This window comes from Manacus candei, unplaced genomic scaffold, assembly GCF_025592945.1.
Source record: "Manacus candei isolate 608988 ecotype Guabito, Panama unplaced genomic scaffold, ASM2559294v1 h1tg000021l, whole genome shotgun sequence".
Taxonomy (NCBI): Eukaryota; Metazoa; Chordata; class Aves; order Passeriformes; family Pipridae; genus Manacus; species Manacus candei.
In genome coordinates this window covers 1961207-1976560 of record NW_026138069.1, presented here as the reverse complement: position 1 = coordinate 1976560, position 15354 = coordinate 1961207, and the positions used below count along the sequence as shown (strand labels likewise).

The 15354-nt window shown below is 37.3% G+C and overlaps 1 protein-coding gene across 8 annotated transcripts in view; it reads left to right on the top strand.

The window, feature by feature from the left end:
• The window catches only part of HDAC9 (histone deacetylase 9), a 459755-nt gene that overhangs the window by 424810 nt on the left and 19591 nt on the right, over positions 1-15354 (top strand). For all 8 annotated transcript variants that reach the window (XM_051785902.1, XM_051785904.1, XM_051785908.1 and 5 more), the window contains 2 exons: positions 5937-6070; positions 15171-15255. In XM_051785902.1, the coding sequence (XP_051641862.1) occupies positions 5937-6070; positions 15171-15255 (219 nt within the window). The remainder of the gene's footprint in view (positions 1-5936; positions 6071-15170; positions 15256-15354) is intronic.

Genomic DNA, 15354 nt, shown 5'->3' with positions numbered 1-15354 from the left:
GCAGGGTTAGCAGGACAGTGGAGAAATTATTACTTAAACCAGCTGTGACATTGGGTAGAGATGAAGGGAATGTGAGGAAACAGAAAAAAAAGGAAGAGACAGAGAAAAGAAGTAGTAAGAACAGCGATAAAATCATCCAGCCATTTTGGGAATATCTGAAAGTTCCTCCTTTGACTCTGGCAGCTGAAATCTGTGGTTGAATATTTTCCCTCTGAATCCACATGACAGCACTGTAACAACCCTAAAAACTTCATCATTATTTTGTACATTATTATGACCTTTCCTTGGAGAATGCACAATCCCTAGTGCCTGATAATGCAGGTTAAAAAAGAAATCACTTCCTTTTATTTTTAGCATGAATTAATTTGGAGAAAAGTTTGGAGGAGTCTTCTTCCTCCATGTATTCTCTCTGAGGAACATTTTGTCCAGTGGTCAGTGCTGCCATTATGTGGTCAAGGTGTACAGATTCCTCCTTCCTGAAGGACTAAGCAAATGCAGCAAACTATATGACACACTTGGATACGTCCATATCTCAAGAGAGTTGAAGATACATAAACCATCTTATTGAGCATTGTCAAGGTGGCCTTTTACTGTAGTGAGTCAGGTTTGCATTTTTTGACTTTCAAAGTGGTATACCATGTATCCTTGAATATGTACTTAATAGAGATTTAATAAGTTATGTTCAGTGTAGCAGCTAAAGAGCAGCTAATTATGAAAAGCATAGTGCTGTAGACCTAGCAAGCATGCAATAAAAACATCTATTACATAAATTGTTAATCCATAAAAAATGTGTTCCTGAGACCATTGGTATTTATTTAACATACAATTACTGTCTAATTTAATCTAAATTAAATGCCTGCTTGAGATGTAATTTGAAGTGTTACTGAGCTTCCTTCTCCGTTATTAAAAACAAGAAATCAGCAGCTAATGCCTGGAGGCCAAACGTACCATTTAAATTCAGGTACCTCAACACTAACATTTGTAATTTCAGCCATTTGGAAAATGTTTTTCATAAGAATGTATTTGGCATTAAAATCTCCCTTTCCCCCTCACTCAAGGCCACGTCCAGCCAACTGAGTCAAACCTCTGACTTAATCCAAATGATGTTTTGACTGAATAAAAGGTCCTGAATTAAGAGTTGAGAATAAAATGTGTTCTCTTATCATAGAACACAAGCTTTGCAAAAAGTCCCAGCTCCTGCTAGTGCTGGAAGGGTCATTTGACTCCTGTATGGACATATTTATTTAGGACACGTACCCTAGTGAGTCAGGAAGTTATGTAAAAACTGACCCAGCTAATTTTAGATGCTATTGTTGGAAGAATATCAATGAAAATTAATCAAATAGTCACGAAGGAACCACAGGGAAGGAGCACAGAACACTGGTGGGTAGAATTTTGGCAGAGATCATTGCAACAGTTTTAATGAGAGGAAAACACATTCTCAAGTAAATTAGCGAGTAATGACATGATTAAATGGTAAATAATAGTTAAATACATGCTTGGAGGTCCAGGACAGAGACTGTGGAGTTTTTGTGTTTTGCATGTATTCCTCTCCAGGCTGCTCCAAGTATCCAGAGGAGCTCACCAGAACTCTGCCTGTAATTTAGGGTTGGGTTGTAGCTTTTAAGATCCTGAAGCCAAAAGAGCTGTTGGGGCCCCGCTCTTGAGGCTGAGAAAGCTGAGGCTTTCTCCATAGCTCTAAAGCTTCGCCAACCTTTCAATTGTTGATGTGTCCTCGTTCCTTCACCAGCCACCTCCAATGAGCAAGGGCCAGCACCACGGCTTTGTTCAGCCTGCCGTCACCCAAAGAATGACTGTGCAGGAGACATCTGCTCTCCTTATGCACAGTGGTGGAGAGGGAAGGAGTCTCTTTTCTGCTGAGGCAGGTTTAGTCCCCACTAACTGGGTGTTTGCACATTTGCTGGCGAGCAAATTGAGTTGCATATATGACTGTTTATGCAAACACAGAGTGCTGTGGTGCTGGCTGGAAGTGCACCCCATCCATATGGTTCCTTTCCCTGGCTGCTGAGGAAAGGATGTGAAAAGAATAACATTCACAAGTTGTCTTCATTCTCAAATGTTTCTTTTACAAAATGGGAGGCTGTACATACAAACTCTGACTTGTTAGCTTCTCTTCATCTAGCCGTAACACAGCACACGGTTGTGTAATGAGTCTGTTGGAGGGGAACTGACCCAGATAAGAGGTGTTTTACCTGCCTTCTCTTTCCCCCTTTCCATTTCAGGTACCTCAAAAACAACAGAAGAAAACTGAAATAACTCTGGATTATCTTTTTATAGGGTTAAACATCTTTTCTTGGTTTTCAGTAAGAACAGGTAGAGTACAGTTGCTCCAGTGACTTTGGTCAAATGAGGCAGAAGCCTCACCCTTGCCATTCCTTGCTGCTTGGCAGAACTACAAAGAGTGTGTGGGGACCTTGTCTATTGTAAACAAAAAACCCCAGAGTCCTTACTGGGGCATCAGTCCACTAAAAGATGAATGACTTGCTTAGATGGTAATTCAAGTGGTTATCACACTGTGTCCTTCAATAACAGCCTGACATCTTGCTCAGTAGTATAATACAATATTAATTTTCTCTCTTCCTACCTTTCTGCAATAGAATATTTTCTTACATAAGTCTGAATATTGTATCTCCTCCAATAATAGCACTGGAAGAGGAGAAAGGGTATAATTAAAAATTTCATGTTACTTTTGTTTTGAAAGTTTATATTTTTACTTTGAGGGCAAATAACAGGTCATATACTGTTATTTATGTCTCTAGTGCATAACATATTTAAAATGGTTACAGTTTTAATCTAGTCTTTGCTTGAATGTACAGTTGTGCACCCACAGATTTTTTGTCCAAAAAATATAAAACAGTTGGTGAGTGGGAATTTCAGAATTACTTAGTAGTGCTTTAATGTTGTTTCTTGTGGAAATCAAAGTTTAATCATAATATTTAATAGGATCATGGCAAATGAATGTTAAGTGCTTTTGCAAAGTTATACCCTGCATATCTAAATATGTGATCTGTGAAGGAAACAGGTACTTTTAAATTGCAGAAATTATGAAAATAATAGTTGGCATAAAACCATTCTCACAATTTCCTGTCACACTGCATGAGCCTAATTTTAAAAAATGCTGCTACTTCTCTGAAGTACAAAGTCACTGAGCACATTTACAAGAAGATTTCAGCAGACACAGTAGAAGTGCCAAGAACTGCCGCTGATTTCTAGAAATTCATGAGAGTTGAAAGATCCAGGACTCAAAATGCTTATCTGACTCCTTTCTCACCTTAGAGTTGGCCAGTGCTTGATCTCTTTATATCAGGGGAGATAATGGATTCTTTTAATGGTGCTTGTTACTATTTTCTTCTTGTTTTCCTTAATTATTTGGCATGAACTACAGCCCATCTTAAAACTATTATTTGACTGAGATTCCTTTCTTTCCATTTTCTTACTTCTGCACTCCAGGGGATTTCCTTGAGAAACTTATTATCTTTCCTAGGTTGCTGCAGTGACACAAGATCCAAGTTTCTTTATTAAGAATTTCCATAACTCATTCAGTCACCTGCAATGTTGGTACTGTTGGCTAAAGTTATTTCCTCACTTTCTAGCAAGACACCTTTACTTTCTCAGGGTAATACACTGAAGAAAGGCCCCATCATCTTAATTTGGCTTGGAAACACTTCTTCTTGTTACCGTGGTCTGTATTAGGAAAGATGCTTTCTGTATGGCTCATTGCATTCTGATTCAGTCAGGGATGATTATTATAGCATTAATACTAGGAAAAACATTAGGAAACCAAGTAGACAAACTAATATTGTAACAATGTCTATGTGTTATGCTATGTGTGGTTGTCTAAAAGGAGAAAAAGGCATAGCAAGAGTCTTTACATTTATTGCCACATATACCTCAGAAGATTACAATGTGGTGGTAGCAATATTTGCCGTCATAAAAAATTTTCAAAATGTGCAGAGGAAACGTGATAGAGCTTTCCCTTCATAGAATCTGTATAACACAAAGGATAATGTTGTCTTAAAAGTGGTGTTGGATTCCTCACAGACCCAAAGAGTGAGTTACAGATGTGGGGAGCCTGTGCCTGTTCATTCTTCTTCATTTCCTTTAAATGCTATATCTACGACTCGCTTTGCAATCTTGGCACTCTCTTCTTATGAACCCACAGATCTCATGTGTAACATGCAGACAGAAATAAATCCTATAGGTAAAAGAAACTAGAAGTTGGCTAAAGATCAAAGGTTATCCTCATTCCACTCCTTCCTTCACTTTTATTATCCTGTCTAAATTTGGGGCTTTGTAGAGAGGATTGGGTGGGGGTTTTTTTGGTTTTGGTGGTTGTTTTTTTTTTTGTTTCATGAGGAAAGGTTGAGTTTAAATGAGAGTTTAAGGTTTTATTTGTTTTTCAACCCTTTATGTAATTTAAACCACAGTGTAGTTACTTTGCTAGAATCAAGACTGCAGTACTTATAGGGTATAGAAGATTGTGCAGTGGCTCAAGGAAACAATATTTCACCTCAAGTGTTCTGTGATCATCTATAGATGAAGTGGCAAGTAGAGGAGGTTTTGTTGGTTTGGTTTTTTTTGTCTGCACAGATAATCCAAATCTGGTATCACTAAAGTCCCTGTTCTAAAAACAGTTGGACGTATGCTTAACAAAGTCCTAAAATGTAAACTAAATTAAGCATGAGATTGCTTGTTTGCCAGATCAAGCCTTAAATCTGTGTCTTGGAAAATTTGCTGGAAAATATACTTGTAATTTTTTAAGTTTTTAATTTTCAATGGCCTTCTTCACTGGAATGTAGTAAAAAGATGTGGGTTTTCCTGTCTTTATAGAAGCCCAGGCTTTAGCAGGTACCTTCTAAGTGCTTTATATAAGGGTATGAAATGCACTGGAATGAGTAGGGATGACCATCAGTAGAGCAACTAGTACAGACTAAGTGGAAAAGTAAAGAACAAGATGTGATGTTTATTTAACGTCAATAGCTTCAAAGCTTTATTTATCATTACTTGCTTGAAAGAGATTAAGCAAAAACAATAGCTGTCCTAGGAAACTACCACAAAAATTCTTTCAAAAATCTTCACTCCGAATCGACATATTTCATGCAATTTTTCTTGTCATTAAAAATGTAATAAATTAATTTTACTTGAATCACAGATGAAGACTTTGTGGTAGTGTTTGTGTAGTTATAGATCACCACAGAAAATGAAGTACTATCATTTTTGGCTATGGTGCAGAGTTTCTTAGAACACTGTTGGTCAGGAATGAGGAATACTGGTAGAGATAGCTACAAAGTTCTGGACAGTTTCAACTTACACCAAAACCTCGAATCAAAATAAGTGATCTAGTTGTTAGTGCTGCTTCCAAAAACACTTCAAGATGGAGCTAAGAGGTAACATATGTTTCCGCTATCTTTCAGTCCATGGTTTTATATTCTGAAACCCCAAATACAAAGGAAGAAGCAATTTGTAAATAAAAAAAATATTTCATCATCTCATTTAAAAAAAAACCAATTATTTTTAATTATAGCACTATAGTTGAACTACAAATATAATTTGTCCTATCGATGATAAGTGACCAGCGTTATATCAGATCTCTCTAATGACATAGGTATATGTCACACATGTGCAAATAGCAAGAGAATCCAGGGTGATAATGGTTAACGAAGGTAAGAAGAGAGACAACCACATGTTTCAACTAATCTCCAGCAATGAGGGATCAGCATGAGTGACATTATCTCACATCTGCCTCCAAACCATCTGGTGTGGGCCATGGTCAGAAACAGGATACTGGACTAAGTAAATCCTATGCTCCCTGTACAATATTTGAGAACCTTCTGCGTTCTCGTGCACCAGATGTGAAATATGCCTGTAATATCTATTCTGCTTTAATTATTTGCACTACTGTATTTGAATACTAGGTTTTGGTCACCTAACCAAGCAATTGCTGAAGTTAGCGGATGGCCGTGTTGTGCTGGCACTGGAGGGAGGACATGACCTTACTGCCATCTGTGATGCATCTGAAGCCTGTATAAACGCCCTTTTAGGAAATGAGGTAAAACATAAATCATACTAGGTGGAGAGAATGATCCAAGTTTGCTGAAGCTGCTATCTTTGATATTGTTTTAGTAACAATGGTGTCAGTCTTTTTTTCATTTGGCATAAAACCCATGGAATTTGAACATGTCTTAGAAATGAGCAGACCTCAAATGCGCTGGTTTAGATAAGTACCTCTAAATTGGATTTTTATACAAATCCTTTAGTATATGCCTAAATTATTCCCAGTTCTGAGTAATATTTAATACCTCCAAATTGCTTTTAGTGATGTGCTGAATACAAGACTTGACATCATTGTTAGTCATTGGTGTGCATATTATCTATTAGGAATGGACCTTTCAGCCATCTATTGTGGAAAAAAAAAGTCTTTTGCAAAGTATCTGGTAATCTTAGGAACTGGATATTGCAAAGGCACATTTTTTGCAGTATTTTGATACCTAACTTTTGAAACATTAATAAAAATGTGTCCAAGATTAAAAAAAAAATTAATTTAAAAGTGAAGATTCAGGTTGATCTGTCTGTAGTTTAAATGAAGTTTTCAAGATTTTTCAAGCACTGTATATATTATTTAACAACTTTTGAGAGGAGACTATAAGACTAAGTAAATATGAGTATGTGCCATTTATGTACACAAATGCAAGATAAGCATTCATATTAGTGAATTTTTTTCTGCTTTCCACTAGAAAATAGCTTTTCTCCTATAGATATGCTGAGAAGGAAAACAAACTTGCTGAAGGTGCAGCCAAAATAATTTATGAAGGAACAAAAGCCTTTACCATAAATTGTGAATTTTGCAAGATCTTGTTATAGTGTACAGTGTGTTACCTTTTTTTCCCCTCTGGGGAAGTGGTAATAGCTATATAATCCATCCAATCAAATGTATTAGTGCCAAATTGCAAGCTAGTCTGCCAGTTCCCTTCCAGTTCAAGACTTCATACCTATGTGAATAAGGTGAAATAACGTCTTCAAAGGATGTTGATTAGAAAGATTTTCTTAGTGTTCTTTTCAACCTTTGCTTTTCATCTTTATGACACATCAAGAACAATATTTTAATGCTTATTATTTTTTACATTATACATACAATGACTAAAGTGTTAGCTTTTTCAAAGATAGATTCAGAAATGTAAACACCGAAAAGAAAAAGGAGATAAAAAAGCTTTCGTTGGGTTTTATCTACTGTCACCTTTGACAAGCTCCACCAGGAAAGTTTTCCAGTGTGGTGCTATGTGCTACTGAAAAAGCTGCTCAGCTGAAACATGGATTATGCAACCCAGCTTGAGGCATTTGACAGTCTTAGTTAATGCAGCATTGCCTTCCTGATTAGCTGCCATTCCAGAGCATATATCTTATTGATATTTCTGTTGTCGTCTTCCCTAGGAGAGTAACTTATGACATCAGTGGCTTTTCATAGCCCTTCTAAACTCATTCCTTGGAATTTGCACCCTTTTGGGACTAATGCGAATGGTACGATGCTGATGATGTGATGTGTCCTCCTATGTGTAGGTGCCTGGGTCCCTCCATCCAGTTATGACCGTTTGGTGGTGCTACCCATTTATGAAAACTGCCTTATTTTGTTTTAACACTATATCACACCCAACTATTTCTGCTGTCACTGAAATTATCCAAGAAAAAATACTGATTGTGAGAAAAAGGAATTGGATAAGTGTACTGGAATAAAGATTTTCTTCCACTTTAGAGTAAATTAGAGACCAGGAAATTAGATAAATTGTGAGTCTATCTGTTTGCAAAATATAGCGAAGTAAATTTTGGGAGAGACAAAAATTCACTAGCTGAGAATGAAGACAGAAACAACCATGCAGCCATTTTTAATTCACTTGTAAAAGAACATGTTCCTTAATAACTTGAGACATCTCATGGAATAAGCATTATTCTGATGTGCCCTTACAGCATTTTCTTCTGGGACATGCATCAAATGGTCTGGTGCAGCATAATTTCAAAGACAGAATATGCTGTGGCTGCTAAGAAGAGAAAAGTACTCCAGAGAGGACGTTGTTACCAAGACTACCATAAGAAACTGTCATTGGCTTAAAAGAATAAGTAAAGGTGTTGCCAAGGAGCAGACATTAATGAGGAGGTCTGATACCTAGTTAGCAGTTAGAAATCAGCACATCTGTTGACATCTATAGATTTATGGCAATGTACACCACATGGCCCACAGCATATACATTGCTTGATTTCAGCATACTGTTCATGAACTTGCACAGCAAATTCCAAGCATGTTCTGCCCAGGACAGAAAAAACCTTTTTTTCTTTAAACAACCAATTACTGTAATTTGTGGATGCATTCTTCCCTGAATGCAATTCTTTACAGGTGATTAATAGGATAATTAGAACTTATTATCTGCCTTTCATTTTTACAAACAGTGGTATGTAGTGCAACCCTAGTTTAAAAACATTGGCAAGATGAACTTCAGTTCTAAACACTACACATATAATTGAACTCAAATTAGAAAGGTTGGGAAAGGCCTTTGTGAGGTACCCTGCAGTTTGTCAGATGTATTTATTCATGTGCTGAGGATTAGAATTCATAAACATTTTACAGAGCTTTTTGAAAACTTTTTCTTTTGTTTTGTTGTTTTTGGCCAGGACTTGTCAATACAAAAATCCACTGTGTCATATGTTCTATTACCAGTAGAATAACATTTTTTAAAAAAACGGTAAAGCAAGCCACAACTTCCAACTTTCATGGAGCACTGGTCTGATATATAGAGGTAATATCAAATTTGCAAGTGCAAAATGCTTTCTTAATTTCTCTCTGAGCACCAAGAAGGAAAACAGTTTGACAACCAAAATACATAAATTTTGTTCTTATTTATATATGGCTTATAGCTTAGTGATTTTTTTAGCAAGACAACTTTTCAATCTTCTCTTAAAAAAATGTGAGTGAAGGCACTATGAAAAGAATGCCCTATCAAATTAATCTTCTTTAAATAATTGGAGCATGAAAAGACTGGTAGAATTAGTGTAGAACTTAGAAGAGATCCACACCCTTTCCGATCAGCAGCTGGAAAGCGGGCAAGACAACCTATAGTATCTGAAATGTCTCTATCTGGTTTGGTTGTGTGATTCCCTCCCTAAATAATGAGCAAATTAAAAAGGAAATTATAGAATTAAAGTTAAGGATAAATTTTATAAAGATAAATTATTAATTATAATGCTTACATATAAAATTACTTTTAAAATATTTTGATATCTTAGGTTTTTCTCTCCATGCTTCTGTCTACAAGCAGAAAATTTCCATGTCACTTCAAGAAAAATCCATTTGACCATTTGCAGAGCTAATTAGGAGCACTGTAGGTTATCTCCTTGGAAGGAAATCTTCCTAAGAGGTGAGAAGAGATTAAGCAGTTGGATTCCCTTGAAATCCAAAATGTAAACATGGAAAACCTTCTGGAAGGTGAAAAGGCAAGATGAGCATCAGTTGCCTTAAAATAGTTCTGAATTTTCTCAACATGATTTGCGAACTTGTCCATTAAAAGAGCATCTGTCAAAACAAAGGAAAAGATAGTTTCAGATAATTGCAAAAAAGACATTGCTTTTAAACATAAGCATTTCTGAGATTATGATATATATGCTTAAAATTAATTATTTCATTTATGTAGTTTTTCAGAGATTGGTTATATAGTTTTAAATACTCATTTTAAAGTGTATATAGATATACATATTACTTCAATTAAGAAAACCATTAAATTTTAAGATTTGTATTTTATTCCAAGAGGTTTGTGAAAATTGGGTTGAATATTGAGATTTTCCCCCAAAATCTTTGTCACAGAGTGTGGAAGTTCCACACTATTTTGTCGATCCTAGCTTTGGTGCTATAAGACCTCTGCTATGACTTTTGGTGCGAGGTGGTGGTGAGTGAGGCTTCTCTAGACATGCAAGGGTAGGTTCTGCTTTCTTTCCTCCACATTACTTTTGAAGAGTCATTATTTGGATCTAAAAAGTCCTTGGGCTTAAGTTTTCCTTGAGATCAGTATGCTAAATCCTGCATCTTATTTCCAACATAACTGCATTCAGGTAGGGCCTTTTCTGCAGTCAGAAAGACTAAGGAAGGATTTCTTCAAACCCAAAACTCTTTGTGTCAAAAACTACGGATTTAGCTCTTTCTTCATCCCATCCCTTTTCAAGCAGCCAGGTGTGATATTTCCGTGGGACACAGAAGTCAGTCTAGCATCATGGTCCCTCTGGTCTGCCTCTAGGTTTGGGCAGTGTCTCTTAGCTCTCCGTCTTACAGCAGTTTGCTGTGGTCTATAACAAGTGATAATTAGTCACAGGCGGGGTCATGCTCTTCTTTGCACAGAGGAAGCAGAGAAGTGCAGTCCACAGTGTGCTTTGCCCAGCGGGACCCTGCAACAAAGGCACAGAGAGGATGCATGTCTGTTCTCATTGACTGTGGTGGCCAACGCTGAATTTGGCCCTAAGTGTGAAAACATTTCTAAGTGACTAAATTTAACATCTTCTAGTAAATATTCTTCTGGCTTGAATTTCAGTCTGAAGCAGAATTTGACAAAACATTGTGATTGGTTGGCTCCCAAGCATGCTTGAAAACTTACACCGGACAATTTTCTTGCAGAGTGTGAAGTATGTGCTTCTTTCTTGCAATCTGTTGAGCTGGCATTTAGGAGGGGATGGTAATTTAAGTGGAAAGCTCGTACTCTGCAGCTTTCCTGCTGATGATGAAAAGTTGGCGTTTTCTTCTTTGTGGAATTCAGTGTGAATCTGGGGCTGCTTGCCAGCTAGGCAGCGAGCTCTGCCAAGAGGTCCTGGACTTCATTAAAAGGGGTTATTTACCAGAACAGGTAAGCATTCCTCTCTTCAAAATGGAAATATTCACGGAAGTGGATATGATCTGAGATCAATTTTAAATTGCATGGTAAACTTTCTCACAACCTCACATCCTCATTGTTAATCTGAGTCTAATAGTAGAAAATAATTAAAACTGAGTCTGAGGCAACTGTCAACTGCTGCTGGCATAAACCCAGAGTATAGAAAGAAAGATTTTGATGGGATAGGAAACTGGAGCAATGTATGTGCCAGAGGTCAGCATGGTGACATCGAAGTTCCCAAGGTGGTCAGTGCTAGTCAGTGAGTGGTTTGGCTGAGGAAACAGAATATTCTGATTCCAAAGTTACATAATGCCAAGGCATCACTTGTTTTTCAGGGACTGATAGGTACTAATGACCCGTTGTATTTTTGAACTTACTCCCTGCTGAAACGTGTTTTGTTTATATACTGCATTGTAACAGTGGATCACAAAACCACGCCTGAAGTGTTTTATGTGTAATCAGAGAGTGCAGTAACTTTGAGAAGATTGCTTATACAAGAACACATAATATGGAGGACCTCTGAGATCTTCTAAATTAGTCCTCTGTAATCATAGCAAACTTTAAGAGCAACGAAGCTCAGTCTTTGTACTGATATGCTGATATGCTTTTTACACAATGTAACCAGAAGAGGGTGGTTGTAGTGCTTCCCCCTGCAGCCCTGGCATCCCTGAGGAGCCTGTCTGCCTTCTCCCCTTTCTCTGCTTCTGGCAGGACTCTCCATGCTTCTTACCTTATGCTTGCACTTGCCTCATTTGTCAGTAATCTCTAGCTCCAACAATCTTCACTGAAGCTAATCTTGGTGCTTTAAAACATGACAGTGCTAAGGACCGTGTGGATATTGCTAGAATTTTCAGCTCAGTACAGACTGCTGTAGTTTCAAATTCTCTCTGCGTTCCCCAGGATCAATTCAGATCCCTTTTTGGGCACATAAAATTTCCATCATTAATTCCTTCTTCAAACATTTGTTGATATGCCTCTGGTAGATTTAGGCAGCCCAAGTGATTTTTGCCCATTTACATTGTTTTTCCTCTTTTGAAAATGATTAGTGGGCACGGTTTCTACTTTCATCTGCTACTTTGGGCACAAAAGCCCAATTCAGCCACGTATAAGCTTTGGAAATGTGACCCTTTGTGACTGGTCTAAACTGCCTGTACAGTGGTTTGGATATTTCTGCAGACTTGAGCTGTTCTTCTCTGAAAGATTTCTTTCCTGATGATGTATTTCCAGTGCTCTTTTCAGCTTTCTTCCTGTTAGCCTCCAGATTTAATACACTTCATGGTCTGAATGCCAGTAAGAGTAGGAGGGAAGGTGATGCTGCCATATATGCCAGGTGTAGAGTGATTTCTTTTGTTCAGTGTTGGGTCTAACTGCTGATATTTTCCAGGGACACCTCTACGTCTGTACAGTTGTATCCAACCAGTGGATAACTGCCAACAGAAATCATTCTTTTGAATGCAGACAGTCTCATTTCAAAGTGTATAGAAATAGCTGCCATAACCCACTGTCTTTATTTCTGCAGTGTTTTTGTAATGGTACTGCATTTTGGGCTGAGCAGGGTATATGATGTAATGAACTTTCTTGTGGAGCCTGATAAAGTTGCCCTGATATGAAAGAGGGTCTTAGGTCTGTCGGGCTATCCTTAAGGGTGAGGAGACAGAATAGCTCAGGAATCTACTTCAGCCAAGTTTGATATACAAAATGAAATTTTTGTGGAAAAAAGAGTTGAGGAAATGATCAAAGACAACCATTATACTCACATCACCTAAAAATCTGTTAGTAGAGCTAACAGACGGAGTAATGTTTGGGAGAAGTGTTGAATGTTTTACTCTTTCTTTAAGGATTCATCAGCTTATGCTGATTTCTAAAAACACACCTGCCGTTCTAAATACTCACCTGATATGTCTAGATATTCAAGTGCAACCTACTTGTTAAAAAAATTATTTCTATACTGATAAATAAAGCAATGAGTTTTATAGATTAAGAAATATCAAACCTTTTTCTTTTATTTTGGGTCCTGCAAAAATCCTGCTCTAAAGAGGGCAACAAAATATCCACCTTTTACCAGAAAATCTCCTCTAACTGTCTCTGCATCAGTTGTTCCCAGCTTAATACTTAGTACAAAAGGTCTGCATAAAGAATCTCGAGGTATTGAAAGGGAAAAGCAAGACACAGCTCTCACATATTGCAGTCTGGCAATTCCATAACTTTTACTATTATTCCTACTGCTATAGCTTGGAGCTATTTTGTTCTGTTTCAGGGAAGTGAATTGGTCATCAAAGCCTTAGGAATTAGGAAATTGTCAAAACAGAACCTTAAACTACTCTTTGCTTCCCCTTATGTGTTCCTGTACCCAACACAACCAAACAAACCTTCAGTTTTGTACTCTTCCTGGACAAATGATAGATTACTTTGAACAGAAAATGACTAGTGAAAAAGCAAATGCTATTTATCAAGGTATAGATCATTGGTTTAAAATCTGTAAAGCTTGATCTGTTGGTGGGCATTTTTGCAGATACAGTTTCCCCACAGGCACTTGCAAGAGTTACCAAATACAGTAACCTATGAAGATCATAAAGTAAATGTGGTTCAAGAATTGCAAATGTATCTGTAAATATTATTTGTATTGTAATTGCTGTCTTTGTTCTAATCCATGATGCATATTAGATGGCAACAATCTTCCTTTGCACATTGGCCTCTTTGGTAACAAAGTAGAGCTGGGACCCAGTCAGGTCCAACCAGCACTTCTCTGCACACTTGTTCACTGTGCAGAATGGAATAATTTATGCTATTTGAAAACAAAACATAGTGCTATTGTTTCTAGCCATAAGAAAATCTTCCAGCTGCAATGCCATATGGGCTTCTAAGGCAATAATGACATGAACAGTCCTGTTCATTTTAGTTACCAAGACTCCAAAAGACTGGTGATATTTGCAATGTCTTTATTGCTGACAGGCATTCACTGTTGATTGTAACAGCAGGATCCCAGAAGTTTTGGGATTTGTAGCTGAGCTTGCTTAAAATAGCACCACTAAGGGAGTATCCACACTGCAGTTCCTTTCCACTTTATTTGCTTGGATCAAAGTTGATTTTATCTTGTTGGTGAGTAGCAATGCAGCAGTAGCAACCTGAAGGACAATATATGATGGCTACTGAACTATTAACTTCACAGAGGAAGCTCCTTGGGTGGGCTTCACTTGACCTAGTTTAAAATAGACCCAGGCATGCTTAAGAAAGGAGTTTTGTCTGCAGTACAGATGTCTCCTGTCAACGGTGGTTGAACTTTCTTAGCTTTAGAGAGGAGAGATTGGTATTGATAATGCTCTTTTTGGTCCACCTTGACACGGTTGCTACTCCTCAGGAAGCACGCCTGCACACTCAGCCATGGCAGCCTATGTGGGGAAGCAGAAAAAGTGGCTGGATTCTAAGCATAGTTCAAGGAGAACATAGTTATTAGAGTGAAAGAAGAAACATTTAGCCTAAACAATTTTTTAACCTTTTTCTAGGAGAAAATGTGTGGAAGGTGGATAAAAAAATCTCACGTGAGTGAATTTCAAAATACAATTTGCTTGGTATATCTATCCATTTCAGGACAAAAATAACTGTGCAGTAGCTGAACACTTTGTGCTAATGCAGCCCTACTCAAAGAATATAGAATTAAAACTGGCTAATTAAAATGCAGCTGATTCTATAAAAAATTTACTTAGAGAACTCCTACTGTTGATCTGCATAACCCTTTTTTATCTACTGCTTTATTTGAAATTAATGTAAAGTTAGTAAAAGCAGCTGTGTTTTATGGTTTTCCCCTATAAACCTTAAAATGTGTAAGATGGTTAGATGTAATAACACCAGAAAAATAAAGATAATAGAGTGCACACTTTGGTTCCAGTGCGGCTTCAGCAAGGTTTTGTTTGGAGTGCCCAGCTGCGTATACAGACACAGTGGAATTTGGTTTGTGAGGAACCTACAAAAATTACACAAATAACTAGCATTTTTTTAATGAATAATACACAGACATGCACCTGCTTCAGAGACTCCATAGATTAGTCTTGCAGCCAATAGAAAAGCCCCTTGGAATTCAATTACATGGCTGGAAAACAGAAAACAAAATCGTGGCTATACATTCAGAACTCATATCAGCAAAATGTTAACCAGTTCTTAGGCTGAGTTTTTCCTGAGGATTAGGTTGTTTCAGTTTGTTTTATGTCTCTGTGGTTTATTGAATATTTATATTATTCTATTCTATTCTTTCAGCTGGAGCCTCTCCCGGAAGATGTTGTTCACCAAATCCCCAATATGAATGCAATAGCTTCTTTAAAAAAGACCACTGAAATTCAAAGTATGTTTCTCAGTTTGAGTTGGTGGGTTAGTGGGTTTGGATTAATTTTTTATTATTAATTAATGTCATAGACATTATTGTTTCAGAGAAAAAAAGTGG